Source organism: Thamnophis elegans, chromosome 5 (assembly GCF_009769535.1).
Source record: "Thamnophis elegans isolate rThaEle1 chromosome 5, rThaEle1.pri, whole genome shotgun sequence".
NCBI lineage: Eukaryota > Metazoa > Chordata > Lepidosauria > Squamata > Colubridae > Thamnophis > Thamnophis elegans.
Window position 1 is genome coordinate 66,152,080 of NC_045545.1, and position 21,010 is coordinate 66,173,089.

General features: G+C 37.9%; 1 protein-coding gene across 2 annotated transcripts in view; it reads left to right on the top strand.

Moving 5' to 3' along the window:
• Positions 1 to 20,223, top strand: part of ACSS2 (acyl-CoA synthetase short chain family member 2) — a 57,763-nt gene extending 37,540 nt beyond the window's left edge. The window contains exons 8-18 of one of the 2 annotated variants that reach the window (XM_032218016.1): positions 4,708 to 4,845; positions 6,450 to 6,620; positions 7,404 to 7,537; positions 9,714 to 9,846; positions 10,972 to 11,028; positions 12,539 to 12,619; positions 14,006 to 14,114; positions 15,039 to 15,107; positions 16,107 to 16,283; positions 18,134 to 18,208; positions 18,828 to 20,223. In XM_032218016.1, coding sequence (XP_032073907.1) covers positions 4,708 to 4,845; positions 6,450 to 6,620; positions 7,404 to 7,537; positions 9,714 to 9,846; positions 10,972 to 11,028; positions 12,539 to 12,619; positions 14,006 to 14,114; positions 15,039 to 15,107; positions 16,107 to 16,283; positions 18,134 to 18,208; positions 18,828 to 18,955 — 1,272 coding nt within the window. In that variant the 3' untranslated portion in view covers positions 18,956 to 20,223. Of the gene's footprint in view, positions 1 to 4,707; positions 4,846 to 6,449; positions 6,621 to 7,403; positions 7,538 to 9,713; positions 9,847 to 10,971; positions 11,029 to 12,538; positions 12,620 to 14,005; positions 14,115 to 15,038; positions 15,108 to 16,106; positions 16,284 to 18,104; positions 18,209 to 18,827 lie in introns of those variants that run through there. The other variant, XM_032218017.1, reaches the window with a different exon arrangement.
• The last annotated feature ends 787 nt before the right edge of the window (positions 20,224 to 21,010 follow it).

The following is a 21,010-nucleotide window of genomic DNA, read 5'->3' on the forward strand; positions in this document are numbered from 1 at the left end:
AGTCAATTGGCATTGATTATACATCTGAAGATAATTGTTCTGAAACAGCCTTTAACCAAATTCCTTGAAATCTTCTATTTTTAGGTATGTGGCCTCTAAAATATTTTTAGAATATTTTCATATTCTATGCAATCATTTTCAACAAATCATCAGGGTAGTTATAAAGTGCAATGAGGCAGAGAGGGTGATAAAAACGGAGAGGAAAGCTTTGAAGAAATTCAGCATTTTTGCAGAAGAGGCAACATGAAAGTCATCTTCATTGATTTGAAGAGTTGCCATATAGATAGTGGGGAAGAGAGGGAATCTATCATTTGGAAAACATAGGGAAGCTTTCTAATAATGCAAACATATCAAACAATTTAAAAAAAGATTGATTGTTTACCTGATGGGTTATTCTACTAATAGATTTCCTGCATTAGGAGTTTAGATGAGTGAGATTATTTCTGAAATATTTTCCAATGGTGTTTAGATTCTCATGTTCCACTAAGCCATGGTTAGACTGACATGGTTTCGGCAGAGCATATTTGCGGAAATCAGCCATTACAGTTTGCAAAGGGTGATTTTAGCAATGTGATGTGTCATTGTGGCTTGCATAACAAGCCATGATTAGAAAATAAAATGGATTGATGAAAAGGGTAAACTCAGGCTATGATTATATTCTCAAGTTAGAAAAAGCATTGCCAGTTAGGGGTTGCAAATTTATAGAAGAGGGTGGGAATATATATGAGGAAGGGATAATACAAAGTTTTCTCATTCTTTGGTATTAATTAGCATCATGATATTGTTATAGAAGGATTTGCTTTGATATTGGCAAACTATTTTTTTCCCCAGGAATTCAGTATCTCTGAAATAGCTTTCTGATCCCAATTTGAAGGTGCTTGTGCAAACTCTTTCTTTAAACCTGATATTGGATATTGGGATTATGTGGTAGAATGGGATAATTCATAAAGAAATGGTACATAGAGTGAAAAAGCTACATTATATCTATGAAATTGCTTCCTTTCTATTATAGTAGTTTTATTTATGTCTTATTTCAGTGAATCTTAGGCTGTGTAAAGAAGTTGAAATAATATTGCATAAGGATATTCAGTTTCTGGTATTGCTGCTTATGTAAGTTTTCCATACCAGCCTTTTTGAATAGCCAACTTTGTATATATTTTTTCAGCTACCTGAATTACAATGTTCAGAGACCAATTTTTAAGTTCAGTTGGAATTTGTTATATAATCCTGCATTTGTTTCCTTTTGACAAGGCTACAATTTACTTTAATCTTTTAAATGAACATGGCTGCTTTAAATAAAACCCAGCGTCAAAAATAAAGCTGGCATGAATAAGCCAAACAAATCAAGTTTGTTTTCACTTAAAAAAATCTTTAGAATTTTTAATTAATTCAGATGTAATTAGAATACTTCCAATTTAAATACACCCTCTTATGTTCAGTTTGTTTGTCTGGCTGTATTGGTTGCCTTATTATCTATTGGACTAATATATAATCTGTTTTGTAGTACAATTATTACAGTAAAGTATTTCAGACAAGCCTATGCATCCTAAAACTTTGAATATCCAGCTGAGTCTCGTTTGACTTACTGCTCTATCAGCTTCTACCACAGATGTTGGTTTCTGCTATTTTTTTTTGCAGGGGGGTAGGAGGATTGGATTATTTAGAGTTATCCAGTTTGGGCTGCAGGTTGAATCTCTGCAGAGGTCACTGCCTAGATGTAACTCATTCTGATGAAGGGCAAAGCCATATCTGACAGCCATGCAAAAACAGAACAATTCTTTTGGAAGTTTTTTTTTTCTTTTATACCTCCAAATTTACATTTTGAACCAGTAGAAAGACAGTGCTTCCATTTTTGAAATTTTTTAGCTCTGGAAAATACTGATTTGATTCTTGTGTGAAATGATAATGAATGTCTTGATCATGAATCGTTGCCAAGCAGTGACAGTTTGCTTAGCTCTATACTGCCTTCTGCCTGAGGCATCTCCATCCAAACTTTTGCTAATTGATATTATAACACTCAGTGGTTCTTCATTCAAAACACTATGTTTAGGATCAAAAAAGCTAATGTTATTAAAAACAATTTTACACTTTTTAATACAAGAACTTCACACAGAACTATGCTGGGCATTTCTTTGGGAATTAAGGATGGTGGTTTTTTCTTATTATATATAAATTTAAAAAACGAACAACATGGAGTTTTGTTGATGAAGTAAATGCTTTCTTCAAAGACGTTACCTTTTGAGATGCTGCCAGCCATTGTCATAAGGGGGAATAGTTTATCAGAGTTAAATAATTTATCTGACGAGGGAAATATACGGTAATAGAGATTTAATTTATATGTCTGAATTGCATAGAAAAAACTCAAAGCATTTGTTGATTAGTGTAATTTGCTAGAATTACTAATAAACCTACTGCGTGGATTGTCAATTTTTTGCGGCTCAACTTTTGTTGGCTGTTCTTGGAATGGCTGTACCTTGAATGTTGAATCAGGATTATGTTGCAAATCCCTAGCCTTTGGTTTTGTCAGAAATGTTGGATTGCAGACTTTTCTCAGGGTGCATAGGCATTCTGAAAGTTGTATTTCAACATATTTGGAGGGAGCTGACTTCCAAAGGGCTGCTCATATACATGCAAAATGCTGTCTTTTAGCCTCAGCATCAGAGGTGGTATTCAGCAGTACTGGCCAGTTCTGGAGAACTGGTAGCGGAAATTTTGAGTAGTTCAGAGAACTGGTAAATACCACCTCTGACTGGCTCCACCCCTATCTATTCTCTGCCTCCTGAATCCCAGCTGATCGGGAGGAAATGGGGATTTTGCAGTAACCACCCCCTGCCACGCCCACCAAGCCATGCCTTGCCCACCAAGCCACACCCACAGAATCTGTAGTAAAAAAAATTGAATCCTACCACGGCTCAGCATGCTCTTCTCTCAGTAGAAAGATGGGACACTGTGACATGCTGCTTAGGTGGTTCTGTTTGTTTCAAATATTTATATCACTTTTATGCCAAAGGTGGCTCCTTGAAACAAAGCAGAACTAATAGGCATTATGTGTAACACTGACAGAAATATTCTGCATGCAAAGTTCTTCTGGTTCTTTTTAAAATTGTATTGTCTTCTGATACCTGCTGTGTGGTGAAGATTTTTCTACTTAAATGTGCACATTGCTAGAGAAAGGAGTTAAAATGCATGTTGTGTCAGATTTGCATGTTTTCAAAGTGGTTTTTTAAGCTTTTCTTGACTACCATAATGCACAATTGGAGGCTTATATGAATAAAGTAGAAAAAGAGTACTACTGTAAAGTGATGGAAAGGATTTGATCAAGATCCGAAGAATCATTCAAATGATCAATATTAAAATTGAAATTAATTCTGCTCTTAAAAAACCTAAAAATCAATTCTACATTTAATATGGAATCGGATACAAACTTAAACATGATTCAAGTGGTCAAAAAGAAACAACAAAAGCATGATTGTTTCAGTGGTGGGTTTTAAATTTTTTCAGAACCTCTTCTGTAGGTGTGGCCTGCTTTGTGGGAGTGGCTTGCTGGCCATGTGACCAGGTGGGAGTGGCTTGCTGGCCATGTGACCAGGTGGGAGTAGCTTGCCGCCATGTGACTGAGTGAGAGTGGCTTGACAGTCACGTGACTGGGTCGGCGTGGCCAACTTGTAAAACTTAACAACGCTCTTGCTTAGCAACCAAAATGTTGGCTCAGAAACTCTGGCATTTGAAGCATGCAAGTCTTAAAGCTGTCAAGTTACAAGACCCTTGCACCCCATAACCTTTAGGAAAAAAAACCCCGGGGGTGTTCGAACTTGACAGCTTTAAGACTTGTGGACTTCAACTCCCAGAATTCTTCCTCTCGCTCTTCATCTTGATGCTGTGGAGACAGGCAGGGGGAGGGAGCTGGATTTTCTAAGAGGTTAGAACTGGCAGGAACCCCTGGATTGTTATAATGTTATAATAATTGTAGTGAAACCACTTGTGAGTAGTGTGCATCAAAATGTTTGGATGCCCACAAGATGACAAGAAAGATGCCACCTAGTGGATGTCTGGATTTTGGTACAGTATAGTAATCCCTGGCTATCTGATTTTTCTAGTATATCTTAATTCCATTATGTTCACTAAAGACAAATGACAAGTCCAATGAGGAATATCATTAATATAATCTTAAATTTTCACTTCCAATGCTAACTCTTTAATCTTAAACAGATTTGTATGTCAGCCCCATTCTACATTTATACACCCACATTTTAAAAATACTGGCTCACCTCACTGGATTAATATGATGGGTACAGAGCTTGCAAAGCATGTTTTTAGAAATAGTGGCTTCTAGAGTAGCATATGTCTTTCTCTTTTATCAATATCTTATGTTCTGATTCCAGTAATACATTAATTTTAATAATAAAGCTAGTAGCTTCCCTTACATTTGGGGAAAAAAACCCATTATTTTCAAGAAAAAAAATGTAGTATTAAAGAGTCTCTCAGTAGCTATAGGAAATATGTTAAATTCAAGTAGGAAATCAAGTTGTCCACAGGTTTAAGCAAGTGTTATTGTGTTATGAAGGTTTGTAGCAAATAATAAGGGTTAGAAATAGTAAAACAGGACTTCTCAGCTACTGTGGAATAATTTTTCATTCAAAAATGCAAGAGTGCATTTTTTTCCTGGTTAGACTGCATTTAAGTATTATGGTGTGTGGTTTCCTTCAGACTCCTTGGGATCCAGAAGTTGATCTTTGGTGGCATGACATCATGAAAAATGCCAGCAAGGAGTGTGAGCCTGTTTGGTGTGATGCAGAAGATGAATTGTTTATACTCTACACCAGTGGATCAACAGGAAAACCGAAGGTATGTTAACATTTTCCTGGACTGGTGTTACGGAGAAGGTTATAGTACTACTTTTGTCAAATTGTACTCTTTTACTGCTATGTCTACACTTTGTTTTTAAACTTCATTTGTTTATAGTTCTACTAGAGATAGATTGTTCATAGTTCTGTTTGAGATAGAGTACTGAATAAAGGATAATTATAATAATAAAATCAAAGAACGCCATGCTTTCTGCCCGTTCTGTTCAATTAATTTGCAGAGCTCCAAAAACTCTGGAGCTGACACCTTCTAACACAGTGTTTCCCAAACTTTTGACATATGTGCACTCCTTCTATAATTTTCGTAACGCTGAGTACCCCTCATAAAAAACGCTGAGTACCTCTCATAACTACATAAAAAAATGTAGTTAATGATTTTCATGCTTTCATCCAGAACTTTCTGTAGATCAGCGGGCATCTTACGTGTTGCCAAAGCCTCTCTGTGTATGCAACAATGTGTGGATATGACATTTGGAGCAACATTTTGAATTCTTGCAACGAGTCCTTTATTAATTCCGACCATACTTTTTGCTCCATCTGTGCTTATTCCAACACATCTATTCCAATCAATTTTGTTCTCTTGCATAAATGTATTCATAACATTAAAGATATCTTCTCCTGTTGTGATATTCCCATGTGATCCCCACCAAACTCCGGTGCAACGCATACCCTCATCAAACTCTTCCCATACCTCTGGGGGTACCCGTACCACACTTTGTGAAACACTGTTCTAACACAATAGAAGAGAATCTATCTGAAGGTTGAACTGTGGGATCTTTAGTGCTTAATCCCTAAAAGAGAGTGAGGATTTTGCAAACTTCACTTTCTTATACTGACGTTGTTAACAAGTTTGGTAATGAAATGTCTGCAAGAAAACAACCAAGCTGAGAGAGCACCAAGGACTCCACCTTCTACATTGCTCAAGAATGGTATATTGAATATTGGGGCTGGTTTTGTCTTGGTTTTCTTACAATAAAACCTGTATAGGATGCTATAATTCTAAATGTACTGTATTGGGGAGGAAAATCAGTAGTGTGATTTGTGTACTATGGAATTCTGTGGAAGGTGGCAGAGTACAAATAAGAGGCTTGTATGGGCCACAAGTTATAGACACATGCACTTTTTCACTAAGAATTAATTGTGGAGTGATTGATAAAACTAAAGGGAACATTCCAGAATAATTATTTATTTATTTGGAAACTTTATAGAGTAGCTTATCATAAGCAAATAACCCTGGGCAAAAACAATACAAAACCAAAATAAAATTCACATATGCAGTTAAAAATAAATAAGTACAAAAGACAAGGTGTCTAATATAAAACTCAATATTCCAAATGAACATGTATGCTGTATTGCTAACAATATAGCCCTAACATCTGAAAGAAATACCAGGTTTTCATGGCTTCACTTCATATTTTTCTGAAAAATCTGATCATACCTTGCAGACATGCACTGGAATATGATAAATTCAGCAAATTAAAAGTAATTTCCTGCTGGCTATAGGCAATGCTGCAATTCCTGGCCAAAGAGAACTAATTTATATTTAAAATGTTCCTTTGCATGGATGTTCTGTGTTCTATATTTCAGGGTGTTGTACACACAATAGCTGGATACATGCTTTTCACGGCTGCTACTTTTAAATATGTGTTTGATCATCATCCTGAGGATATTTACTGGTGCACAGCTGACATTGGGTGGATAACTGGCCATTCCTATCTCACGTATGGACCCTTGGCAAATGGGGCAACAAGTGTCTTAGTAAGTTCTATGATAAAGTCTGACTGTATGGAAATATCTAGATTTAATTCCTTTGTAGAGTGAATAGCATCGGTCTATCTTACAACTTTCTTAACAGCAACGAGCAGAGGATGTGATTAAGCTAATTGAAAAATATAGCTCTCTAAATCATATTTTGACCTATATTCTGATCTGATACTGATTTTAAAAAAAGAAAGAGTTTTTCCTTGTTTCGACAGGCTTAAAAGAAAGTTTCATGGAATTTCTTCTCCACTCTGTGTCAGGGTTCTGACAGATGCCCTAATTAAATCATGAGCTTTGAGCCAAGCTTCAAAAGAAATCCAGTTGTTTATTACGAGCTCCATGTCAGCACTACCCAAGTGAAGCCAACTCTGACCCTACGTAATTTACGCCCCAATTATGCTCCTGTTTCCCGCCTCCCCCCAGGGTGTGTCATAAATCACATTCACCAACAGAGAAGTTTTGCCGGTTGTAGAGATCACTCCCCTCCCACTGCTGTGGGTAGCCCTGGGAGACAGCCTTGAAGGAGATAAGGATGGAATGTACTTCTGTGTTTGGCTGCCATGCTGCTCCAGCTGTTTCCTTTCCCCCTTGCTTATGGCAACTCGAGAGCAGGCCAGGGATGCTTTGTAAGTTGACACTCTGTGCTTTAGTGTTGTGGAGGTTCTCCTCTGCTAAGCAATATTTCCTGAACTTTGGGAGCATAATAGGCTGTAAAATGTAGGTCCAAGTGCTGAAATTAGCAGTCAATATGGTGCACTGTTAATTGCTATCTCTTTTCAGTTTGAAGGGCTCCCTATTTACCCAGATGTTAGCCGTATGTGGAACATCATTGACAAGTACAAAGTGACCAAGTTCTACACAGCACCCACTGCCATTCGCCTCCTCATGAAATATGGAGATGAACCTGTCAAGAAGTAAGTATGACTTTAAGGAAAACAGTAAGGCTGATTGCCTGTGATTTCCAGGAAAGTCCTTTGGAAATACATATGTAGCACTGGTTTAGAACACTAGAGCAAAGTAGACTGCTCCAGTCAAATCCCTAGGCATCTGTGTTTTGTGTACATGTTTATACTTAACTTTTGTCCTGCATGTTAAAGCCAGGGGAAAGGGGAATACATGTGAGTAGGCTTGCTTTTAGTTGGAGCTCTAGTGACTGCTAGAGAATGCCTGCCTGAACCTCTTTCAAATTAAAAAAAGGTACATTGAAATGTCTTGGAAACATGGAAGAAAATAGGCACATGGCACTGCAGATCCCACCTTCTCTGGAAGTAGGACTAGAAAATATCCAGATTAGGGCCTCATAATATTTTTTCAGGCCAGTTGCGATGCCTGCATTCATATCAGGGCTGAACTCCAAGGGATATTTCATGGCAGGACAAAGGACTAGGTATGATCAAGAAAAAAGCTAAATTTAAATAATGTATTTCACTATCGTTGCAATAAAAAATATGGTCCGGTTTTAAGAGAATCTGGGGATTGCTTTTAAGACACTGGGAACTAAATGTAATCTGAGACCTCAAATTGTACATACTGCATCTAGACTAGATTAAATGTGCTAAACATCTTTATTTTTAATAAACTTTGTTGAATTTTGTGGTAGCTGCTTCATACATAAACTAATTCATGATTTAAAAAAAAACCACAATGGTTGGGTCCATGTAACACATTAAACCAAACCTAAGCAGGCTCCATCATGTATTAGTGCAATTTGTGAACTCTGCCAGCTTTTATTGTTCAATCATCTGATATAATATTCAGGATAGATACTGATCAGATCAGATCATTGAAACTGTCTAAATGTTTTGGATTTCAGTTTTTCTTAATTTCAGGCAGCATGTCATTAGCACACGATTATAGGAAATCACAAGACATTGGAATTACCGTATTTTTCGGACTATAAGACGCACCTATTTTCCTCTAAAAAGAGGCTGAAATTCTGGGTGCGTCTTATACACCGAAGTGTTTTTTGCCTCCTGAAGCCCCGCCACTTCACCAAATGGCTGTGCATAGCCTTATGGAAGCTTTCAGAGAGCTCCTGGGGGCTGGGGAGGGCAGAAATGAGCGAAAAACGGGCTGTTTTTTGCTCAATTTTGTCCCCCCCCAGCCCCCAGGAGCATTCTATAAACCTCCATAAGGCTGTGCATGCAATTTTTTTGACAAATAAACGGGCTGGGTTTTTCCCTCATTTTTGGGGCCCCCAACCCCCTAGGAGCACTCTGCAAGACCCCTCCCCAGGCTATTCATGCCTTTTTTTTAAAAAAAAGGGGCCCGTTTTCGCAAAAAACGGGCCACTTTGGGGAGGTTTGCAGAGTGCAAAACGTTTTTTTCCTCCTTTCAGAAAGCTGTTTAGTTAGAGGGATTGATGAGAATTACATTGGTCAAATGCTGTGCCAGCAGAAACCAAGTTTTAGGTGCTACAGGTTGTCAGCAATTTCCTTCTCCAGCACATGGATAAATACACCTGGAAACATCTACCTGTATTTCTCTCTCTCTCCCCCCCATCTACTTATATACCTACTTACCTACTCTCTCTCTTCCCCTACCTATCTACTTTATTTCTCTCTATTTTTCTCTCTCTATCTCTCCACCTACCAACCTACCTACTCTCTCTCTCTCCCTACCTATCTACTGTATTTTTTCTCTTTCTCTATTTCTCTCTCTCTATCCTTCTACCTACCTTCCTATCTACACTCTCTCCTTCCCCCTACCTACCTACTGTCTTTCTCTCTATTTTTTTTCTCTCTCTCTATCCCTACCTATCTACTGTATTTCTCTCTCTTTCTCTCCCTCTCTATCCCTCTATCTACCTACCTACTTTTTTAAAAAAATTGCCTCTTCAAAACCTGGGTGCGTCTTATACTCCGGTGCATCTTATACTCTGAAAAATATGGTAAATTGCTTATGTAAAGGAAAGTTAATGTGTTTCTGCTTTACTTAAATCTACTTTTGACTAGGTAAAGGCATTGTGGATTTCTGAAAATGTTCTTGTTTATTCAGTAATGGTAAATGGCTAGCTTTGAAATCAAATTGTAAAACAAGTTTTCCTTCTGGAACAATTTTCTTTTTAAAACCTATACCCTGTTGATTCAGATACAGCAGGAAATCCCTGAAAGTGCTGGGAACAGTTGGAGAACCCATAAATCCAGAAGCTTGGTTGTGGTTTTATAGGGTAGTTGGTGAAGAACGATGCCCTATAGTGGATACCTTCTGGCAAACAGAAACTGTGAGTTCTTTATATCCAGCTTTCTTATTATCCTTATGATTCCTTGTTCTCCAAGGCCTGGATTTCAAAGTTGCCTACCCACTCATTACAGCATGTCGTAATGTAGACACTTATCCTTTGCTGCTTATTTGTGCCATGTAGTCTCTTGGATTGGATTGGATTGTTTATTTATATGCCGCCCTTTTCCCTGGGGGGACTCAGGGCGGCTCACAATCAAAAGGAAGGGGGGGACAGACTTTTACATATAAGACAGTACATGATTAAAACGCAACATTCATACCATTTGGGCGGGTTACAATCTTTAGCCCCAGGCCTGACGGGATAGCCAGATTCTAAAGGCTGTGAGGAAGGTCTGGAGGGTGGTGAGGGTACGAAGCTCCACGGGGAGATCGTTCCATTGGGTTGGGGCTACCACCGAGAAGGCTCTCCTCCGCGTGGTGGCCAGTCGGCATTGGCCAGCGGATGGAACTCGGAGGAGGCCTAAACGATGAGATCTAATGGGTCGTATGGAGGTGATCGGCAGTAGGCGTTCTCTCAAGTACCCAGATCCACTACCATGAAGGGCTTTATAGGTGGCAAGTAGCACCTTGAAGCGTATCCGGAGATCGACAGGTAGCCAGCGCAGCTCACGGAGGATAGGTGTTACGTGGGTGAAGCGAGGTGCACCCACAATCGCTCGCGCGGCTGCATTCTGGACTAGCTGAAGTCGCCGAATACTCCTCAAGGGCAGCCCCATGTAGAGCACATTGCAGTACTCCAGCCTTACTTCCCGAAGCAATGACAACTTCTCCTTACCATCAAGGTTTCCAAAATCCTATTAGAATCCCTCAAGATCCCAAATCCTGTTAGAATTTGTTTTTTCTCTTTCTTTCATTACCCAAGCTCTCCCTCTGCTGTGCTAGGCAAGAATTATTCCTTGTATAGCCTTCATGGTGCTTTTTATGCTTTCTTGGTTTAAATACAATAAAACAGACATGCATGTTTTAAAAATGAAAATTGAAATGATGATGGTGGTAATGTCTGGAATAAACCTCTGTGTTCAATCAGTTCAGGCTCTGAAAACATTGTGTGAGGTATTTTTCACTGGTTTAACTGTTTCATTGCTGTTTTGGTTTCTTCCTGCAGGGTGGTCATGTGTTGACTCCTCTCCCTTATGCCACACCTATGAAGCCAGGCTCAGCTGTAAGTATAACTCTGGCATATTCGCTTTGTATGCAGGAGGGTTATTGTACAGCTTTATCTTGTGTACCAATTGTGCCCCTATCTGGACCAGGAGGGAGATATACACAGACATTCATATATATAAGTCAATAGGGTAGCTGGCAAGGAAAGTTGCAAGTTCCTGGGATTAGTCTCATCCACCTATGGATCCTCCCCAAGCACTCCGTGCTTGTTTTGCCCTAGCCCAGGCCTGTGAAACTGGTGGCTCATGAACTGGATATGGCCACGGCCACGCCCAGCTCAGCAAAGGCAAAAAACATCCCAATACATCACGATACGCCCCACAATGCAAACGGGTGTGCATCCTCCTTAACGTTACCTCTCCGCACTCTTGTGTCGCCTATCTGAATTTCGCTACATCTCCATTGCAGCCTCACACACCTCCATGTACCCTCAGATGCAGTTCCAGACCTCATCACGCACTCCTGTGCCCCCATGTGCCTCTTTCTCTTGCACCCTCCCTGACCCTTGCCAAATCTTCATCACCCCCTGCACACTCCCACTGAGCTTTCTTCTGCTCCCCTTGCACATCCCCTTGTGCTCTTCCAACTTGACAGCAGACACCTCTATTTGCCAGCCTGCTTGTGAGCCACCAGGGACTTGCAATTTCCTGCTGGCTTCTCCATTGACTTGGCTGTGGGAAGCTGCCAGAAAGCTCCCTCACAATGTGGGATTCAGTTAATCATGCAATTGGGATGCATTGTTAGACAACACAATTGTGCTTTATGACTGTATTGCTTAGTGTTGGAAATTCCAGTCCTAATGGCAATCATGAGTTGAGGGCTACCTATAAAGTATTTCATGGGTTATTTTAGGGACCATCTTTTTCCAGTTGTCTTTACCCATGTGGTCAGTTACTTGACCACAAGTGGATTGGTTGCTGGTTTTCTCATTTGCCATAGCATGCTTGTCTCATGTTTTATTTGTTTCCTGGTCCTTTGGATGTATGGTTTTTAAATTTTGTTGGCCACCTATGACCACATTTGCAAAATGGGCAGTCATATAAATCAATTAAGTGAATGAGTAGTCTTTAAAGAAAAAAAGGCTTAATTCCTGAAATCCACCCTGAAATCTGAACTTAATGCTAAAGCTACAGAAGTTTTTAAAAAAGAAATCCTTGGAAATCTGTTGATATAACTGCACAGGTAGGCTGTAAGCCATGTATAGCTTACTTGGTGTTTCCAGGTCTCTTTTCTGTAGCAAACTTCTGCAAGAATCAAGCACCAAGTTTTCTCTTTAAACTCCCTTCAGCCACATTTTTAAAAAAGATTGAATATCTTTAATTCACCTTTTTCGGCTACACATTCCAGGAATCTCCTTTGCAGCCTCCAGATTGAACAAGGTTGCCATTCCTATTGTATAAAGAGGATGTCTTCAGTTCTAGGTTGAAGTTCTTTTCAAGTCTAGCTGCCATCTGTCTGTATAGTTAGATTTGATCTTTAAAATCTTTCTAAAAAATATTTCTGGACAGACTTTTCCTTTCTTTGGAGTGGTCCCTGCAGTGTTGGATGAATCCGGGGAAGAGTTAGAAGGAGAAGCTGAAGGTTATCTGGTAAGAGAACATGATGATGATGATGATGATGATGGATAGCATGATGTATTCACTATATGGAGTTTTATAGCTCAAATTCCAAGTTCATAGCAAGTTTTGCCTGGACTGTTTGTGCTTAACTCAGTTTCCTTACTGCATTTTGAGATCCTGAATGGATGCTGATGAGAGAACTCTACGTTTGTTTCTGTTTTTTTTAAAAAAAATACACGTTACAAGTAGTTGTGCAATGAAGACTGTTTTGCTTCAAATTGTCCCTCATAAACTTCTGTATTTTCCAATTTGTCAGGATTAGTAATTGTTTAATTGGATAAACTACAGGAAGATTTCAGTGAGGAAATAAGTATAGAAGACATCACCTCTTTCTCCTCCAGTGTTTGAGCACAGCTTTTATTTAAACATACCAATCAATAATAATACATCCAGTTATGGGTTTCTATACCATGGATATTTTGGCTCTGTTCAGCACTACGTATAGTTTTGAGGGAGGGTTTAGGAAGTTCAGGTTGCTTTCTAAAAGTAGACACAATACACTTTGTCTACTTATCTTGGGTTACTTTGCATGGCTTTTTACCAAAACTTTTTATCAGGAGTAGGAGATCATGGATATGGTTTAATTTGGTTTAATTTTATTTGTATGCCGCCCTTTTCCCTGAAGGGACTCAGGGCAGCTCACAGCTCAAAAAGGGAGGGGAAATACAAACAGAGTAATAAAAACATAAAAAACCATACATAGTTATGCCTGCAGAATAGACTCATGCCCAGTAGCTGAAAAATAACAGGGTGAGGTTGGAGGACAAAGTTGCTTGGGAGCTATCCAGCCTCTGGGTCTGATTACCACATTTCTGTTTATCTGATATGATATCGTTTTTGTTTCTGAACTTAGTTATTAGTTTGACTTCAGAGCAGACTAATCCTTATTGTTTGTGTTAATATTTATTCATTATGCTATCACCTAAAATTATAAAATAATACATTTCTAAAAATCAGGTGGGGACAATATGAAACATTCCAAGGCCTATCACTGCTGCATTCCTGAACAGTGAAATATTTGTCAGTATACTGTATTGTTTTGTTTGTTTTAATTCTGTGCTTTGACATCAAGCAGACCTCTGTCCAAGTACTTTCTTAATATGATGACATGTAGTTGGGAACTTGGGCTATTCTTTTTATCATACCAAAAATATGGTATATGGAACAAACTACAGTTGCGTGGATCAGAGAGGGCTAAAACATTAACCATGATTTACAACCCAACTGTTTGGGTTCATACATAGTACATCTGAATCATATAATCATATAAATCACATTATACTTTGTATTTTGCTTGAACTTAAACAGTGAAGTTTTCTACTTTCCTCGCATTTCTCACCCATAATCATTTTTTAGGTTTTTAAGCAACCCTGGCCTGGAATAATGCGCACAGTGTACAAAAACCAGCAGCGGTTTGAGGCAACCTACTTCCAAAAGTTTCCTGGTTATTATGTGACTGGAGATGGTAAGTCTTCACAAAGGAACTTTGACTCAAAAATATTATCTTATGAAACTTACTTCCTGATTAATTTAGAAATATTTAACCGTGTTAAAAGTTCCCATAAATGTACTTTTCTACTATGACCTCCTCAGTTTCCAGCAGTTACAACTGAATTCTTCTAAAGCAGAACTCTTTTATAGAGCTCAGCTTTTTAAAGATACTATTCACAGCCCTGAAATGAAGTACATTTTCTAATGCATGCAATCACTTGACTAGCTTTTCAAGTTTCTTCAAGTAGAGTTCTCAGCCTTTCCCATCATAATCTTTACTATCTCACCTCTCACGCTCCTGGTGAGATCCTCTTGGGTAGGCTTCCATAAGCCACTCCTTGATAAAGTCAATTCTTTGTCCATTTTTACTCAGAAGGAAGTGTGTAAATTTCTGATTTCAACTTCCTTACCCTTTCTCAAGTTTATTAGATCAGCAAAGAAATACTGGATGTGAATAGTAATTCCAGAAGATAATACATGGTGTACATAAAAGTTAATAAATTAATTTAATAGTAAATGAGGGAAAGGAAAAAGAAAAATATCATGAATCATGCAGTGGCTACTATTTTGGGTAGAGGTACACCTACAATCAATATTTTACACACACACCTGTGCCAATTAGAACTTTAGTTTCAAAGACACAATTCAGCTCACCCCATGAAATAACCAAGGGAGTTTAAATCTCAGAAGTTTTTTTTTAGAATTTGATTTTCCCAAACTGTTGGATTAAATAGTATGAATGATTTAGGTTTGATTATAAATTCTTCTGGGTCTGAACCTCCTGGCCTGGGATTTCTTCACATTCATTACAGACTCAGATACAAGGGCTGAAAAATTGAAGGGCAAAGATTGAGAGGAACTTAAAGTCTACAGGGCTTTAATTTTGTCTATCTTCCAGGCTGCAAGAGAGATAAAGATGGTTATTACTGGATCACAGGTCGAATTGATGACATGCTGAATGTTTCTGGTAAGAGCCAAATTCTTATGGAAGGATAAAAGTTGCTTGCACAACTATCTTGTTGACATAATAAAATTTTTAACATCTTTAGACCTTGGTCTTGGTCTTCACCCCAAAGTTGATGTGTGTTTTTTTTCAAATAAGAAAGAAGAAATGTGTTTGGAACTGTGCTTGGTCATTGCTGGAGAATACAACCCATTATAAGAGAGAAAAATATCCAGTATTCACCCTTTGTCCTACCAGAAAAACTAAATCAGGACATGAACAAATTTAAGTAATTTGATGTTGCTAGTTTTACTGGGACATCAGCCAGTCTTTACAAAATAAAAATGGCAAGAAATAAGTGCTTATGTCCTTAAAATTGTGAACCAATAAAGAGGTTTTTTTACTTACATGTCTAGAGCACACAACTATACATTGCGTGTAGCATAATTTGTACATAACTTATATTTTTATATTTATATATCCTAATATTATTTGATATATTTTTATTTCCTCCAAGTAGCCTAAAGGTTATCCTTTATTTGTATCTCACAAATACAAATATGAAGAAAGCTGCCATAGAATATACTAAAATTATAATTATACAATTAATATTACCTATTTAAAAATAAAATCCTAGTAAGCCGTGCCGTGCCTCAAGAAGCTATGGATTATCTTAATGGCAGACTATTAAACACTGTTGGGAGAAATGGAAGTGCCTACTAATATTGCTAACTTTTATTCTGTATTGTACAACTATAAATTCTCATTCTCTATAAAATCGGCTTTTCTTTAGTGTCAGCATTTTATAACCTCAAATTTTATTTTCCAACATTTACAGTATGATAATTTCCTAAGAATAAAGAAAAGAAAACAAAGGAATTAATTAAAAAATGTGACCAGCTTTATGCTTTACATTTTGATCTATAGCTTGATTCAATAATATACTGGTTTTATATAAAAAGAAAAAAATGGTGGGACACGACCAATTTTAGAAAAAAACTGTTTCTTGGTTTTTTTTTGTAGGGCATTTACTGAGCACAGCGGAGGTTGAATCGGCACTTGTGGAGCATGTTTCGATCTCGGAGGCAGCCGTAGTTAGCCACCCACACCCTGTAAAGGGAGAATGCCTCTACTGTTTTGTGACTCTGAAGGATGGACATGATTTCACAAACAAACTGATTGATGAGCTGAAGAAACAAGGTAATTGTATTGGCTGACGTGAGAGAAGCACGCTGAAAGTTGTACATCGATCCAGATAGACTTATAAAAAAACTATTAGATTGTGGGGAATAGGACACAAGGATCCTGAATATAGAATGTAGCAGGAATGAGCAATTTGTGATCCTCTAGATCTTGCAGAAATTAATTTGCAGCAGCGCCAGTAATGGGGAAGGTTGGGATTTCTATTTTATGGGAAGGCTATGGTATGCCCATCTCCGTATTCAAGTCTGAGTGTAATCTAATTAGATTACTAGAGTTTCTCCTGGTTAAACATAACAAATTCAGATTTTTCAAAGCTGCAGCTTCCTAGCCAGCATTGCCAAATTTGGGGGTTTGCCAGAATTCTGGATCCCAGCCTTGAAAAAAACTCTATCAATCTAATAAAAGAATCAATTAAATATCACGTGGGACCTTTGATATGTAAATTATGCAAGCTCAGTCTGATATTTTATGGAATGAAATGTCTTCCCCATTAGCGGAGCTGTTATAGCATCAACATGTATAGCAAAAAGGGAAGTCCTGTAATGGATGTAGTGGTCTCTATCCCATGGTTACACATGAGCTTTGCTGTGGCTTTTGTGGGAAAAATCCATGTCTATCAGAATGCCTTGTTCCTCAGTCTGGCTGAAAGAGTACTTTTCAAATCAAAAGGACACCTTTTGGTTCTGTCAAAACTAAATTTAGTCCTTGCCTTTCAAGATATGCCCTTGCTGCCAGCTGGCATCCACTTTCAGTACTTAAGAGCACACTGTACACCCATAAACACGGTGGGAATTCTGCAAAAAGTGTGTACATAGTGACTCTCCAACTGTCAGCAAGTAAAGAATGCATTGGCATACTTGGTGTTTATCTGGCCCAGGACTTTTACATAATTCTGCTATTTCTTAATATGCAGAGAGAAAGAATTGCTAGCATTTCTTTTTCCTACAATAGTCTTTGGGGGATAAGTAACTACCGAGTAGTCCCTTTCCAGTTAAAAATAATTTCTGAAAAATACTTATGCCATTTGAAAGCATTTTAAGATTTAAGATTTTCCTAGGAAATATGTTTGCATTTGGATTTCTAAGATTTTTAATCTTGCATTTATAACTGCAAGAGCTTGTGAGAGTGGGAGTATCCAAGGTCATATAGGAAGAGGCTTGGCCAGGGCTCCAGGGGAACTATCACCAGATGTAAATACCTCCACCTCCCAAATTTTATACAACACATAGGGATCAGAGGTGGGTTTCTGCTAGTTCGCCCCGGATCAGGCGAACCGGTAGTGGCAGTGGCAGGAGGCTCCGCCCATCCACTCGGATTTTTCTGCACATGCGCAAAAACGTCTGTGCATTCGCAGAAGCATCATATGAGTGTGCGAGTGAGTGCACGAGCAAACCGGTAGTAAAATAAATTGAAACCCACCACTGATAGGGATTCCATAACATACATTATTACAGTTGTAATGGGAGCAAATATGTGTAACTGAGAGGTGGCACGTTGCCTTGCTTGAGTTTTTTGAACTTGGTTTTTGGGTTATAGACATGTAATTCTAATATTTAAGGGACTGCCACAAGAAGCCAGGCAACGTGCCACCTCTGAGTTACACATATTTGCTCCCATGGCAACTATAATGTATGTTATGGAATCCCTGTGTGTTGTATAGAAGAATATGTATCATCCTCTAGTAGTAGATTGCAGTTCTGAGACTGAACATATCTAAATAGAGACAAGATCCCCATTATCAACCATCTCATAGAAGAGGTCAAATGACTTTTCTAAACATGACTTTTAAAAAAAAATACTCCTTTTTTTTGTTCATAGGAACTAAACAGTCATTTTCTTATTTGCAGTAAGAGAAAAGATTGGTCCTATTGCAACTCCAGATTATATCCAGAATGCTCCTGGCCTGCCCAAAACCCGCTCAGGTATGTTTTGATTTTGATACCTGTTACTGTATATTGCAGGCTCTTGCTAGCTACTAAATGCTATATTTGTTGTTGTGCTTCAGGAATCAGTGTAAGAATTTAAATCTTTAGAAATTAATGGGCAACTAATCTGTAAATTTACAGCTTGTAAATTAGACAGTCATTTTATTTGCACACATACATACTTACTGAACTAAAGGCACATGTGTTACAAGCTATGTGTAGGTGTGTATATCTATTACAGGACGAGGCCGAAGTTGCTTTGGCCAGAGTATATCCTTTTACAACAGTGATTATTCTTTTGGCAAAACATATTTGTACAACAAGGCCCCCCAAAAATTCAAACATTGGTATCTCAGTTTGGAATCTCATTATTTTAAGATCCATAGTCCCTGGATGTATCCATTATGTGTCAAATTGGATTTGTGAATGTATTCTAATTGTCTAGAATCACAGCTGCATAAATCTTACTGTTTTGCAAATCATTTGACTCCAGCTTCTTTGCATGACAGATTTAGAGGGCCACAAATTATTATCTGTACAGGATTAATAATTAATCAATTCCCTCATTTCTTTCTCATAATCAAAGTCAACTTAAAAACTGTACTTTTTTTTGTAGGTAAAATTATGCGGCGGGTATTAAGGAAGATTGCAAAAAATGACCGGGAACTGGGCGATACCTCAACAGTGGCAGATCCAGCAGTTATAAACCATCTTTTCAGTAACAGGTGTGAGACAATAATGTAGCGGGGCTACCCTACTAAAATAGCAGAAATGCAAGAATTTGATGAGAGTATGGCCCCTAAGAGACAATGACTTGAGATGGGAAATTGCTGTGTGCTGCTCTGAATAGAAGATCCTGAAGAGAAGACAAACTGGTGCTCCAACATCCAGTCCTTTCATGTTGTAAATCTAGCTTTGTGCCTCTAGCACTGTGTGTGTTATTTTATAGTCCAATACTCCACATATGAAATTTCAGCCTCATTCACCCAATATTTCAATTATTTTTATTTTTACACTTAACATGCTATAATTGGTGGAGCTTAGAACATGCAGATGCTGGTATGAAGAGGCTTTCCTCCTGAGCTGTAGTTATGAGCCTTTAAAAGGCTTGAGAACTAATAGATTAAGCAGTAATCCTCATGTTGAGGCAGTATTACTGAAATACATATTTTAACAATTAAGCATTTGTTTTAACAAAAATTATCCTGAGTGCCCCAGCTGCACAGCATAGGAAATGAGACATTTTAAAGAAAACTGTCAAATATGAAGCTGTGTAAAATTATTTTTCCAGTGTTATCTCTGTTGAAATGTAGACTGGAAAGGATTATTATACTTTTTTGTTCCCCCAAAGGAATAACACTATCTACAGATTCTAATTTTCAAAAATGCTTGTGTGCTTGAATGCACACATTTGAATTTTTGCAGTATATTGTTCCATGATGGATGCAACTTCAGCTGTCCTACTCATTAAATCTGTGCTGTTTGCCTAGATATTCTGTAGAGGGAGGTGCTCTTTTTTTTTTTTTGGCTAGAAATATTTGGTGCAATGTCAATGCCAATTGAATCTGGGGGAGATATATCTATTATTTTCATTAACAGATGAGAAGCAGATGCTATAAATATTAAAGGAAGCCATTGTGTGACCAGCTTGTGTTCCACAATCACGTAAAGGAAATGAATAACTAAATATATTCAGAGATTCTGGACTGTTGGAATGTGCCTGGTTACGCTGAGGAAAAGTCTTCCAGAGATACTTAAATTTACTCAAATTGATCCTGTTTTCTCCATGTGATCATTGTGTAGATCATGTGTATGACCAAAGTCAAGCTGCTGCTCTTATGAAGCAAAACAAAATGGCCACCAAACAGCAGAGACACATTTTTCTTCAGTTAGATGACTTTACTCATAGTTCATTAATCTTGCTTCTTGAAATTAGGGTGGTTCTCATTGAAAGAGCAAAGGCAAAATCAAATTTAGTTTTAGATACGATATGGGTACTTAAGTGAGGAAAACACAAACTCTTTAATCCTTGCAGATTAATAAATGTATAAGATGGGAAAGGTTTGTTTCAAAATTGCCAAGGCATTACAGCACTTAGTGCTATTTACCTTGGAATGTCTTTATATTAGAAACTGCTATTTACTATCTGAAACATTTTTTTTTGCCTGTGGTAATCATGTTGTTGCATCCCTGAAGATGTCTGCATTTTCCTTAAAACAGCTTACAACTGTATGCCCCTCATACTGTGTATTTGACTACTGTGACCATTGCTTTATCTTTGCTCATGGGCATATTTCTCATTTTTTAATCTGCTGGTGGTAGTCTAAATGTATTGTGTGTGATCTGCAACATTGATATGCATATAACTATGTTGTACAGCACCGATAGTAGGCCAGTGGCTTACTAAAGAGCTGTTGAAACAAATTCTGTATTTTTGGATATAAATATGGTTGGGAAATGGGAAAAATGTTTTAATTGGAATAAATTAAAAAAGATTAAGCCTATAATACAATAATAGTTGGTGTTTTATGTTCCTTGTTTTGAATGATAAACTAAGATTCTCGCCTGTTCTGCTTAACATTTCTGGTATTGTTTCTTCTGTCTGCATTTGTAAAGTTTACTAAAGAGGCCCCAGCATAACTGGTTCCATAAAGTAAGACTTTTATTAAACTCTTTACAGATAGTCCTCAACCTACGACCACAATTGAGCCCAAAATGTTTGTTGCTGAGACAGTTAAGTGAGTTTTGCTCCATTTTATGCTCTTTCTTGCCACAGTTGTTAAGTGAATCTCTGCAGTT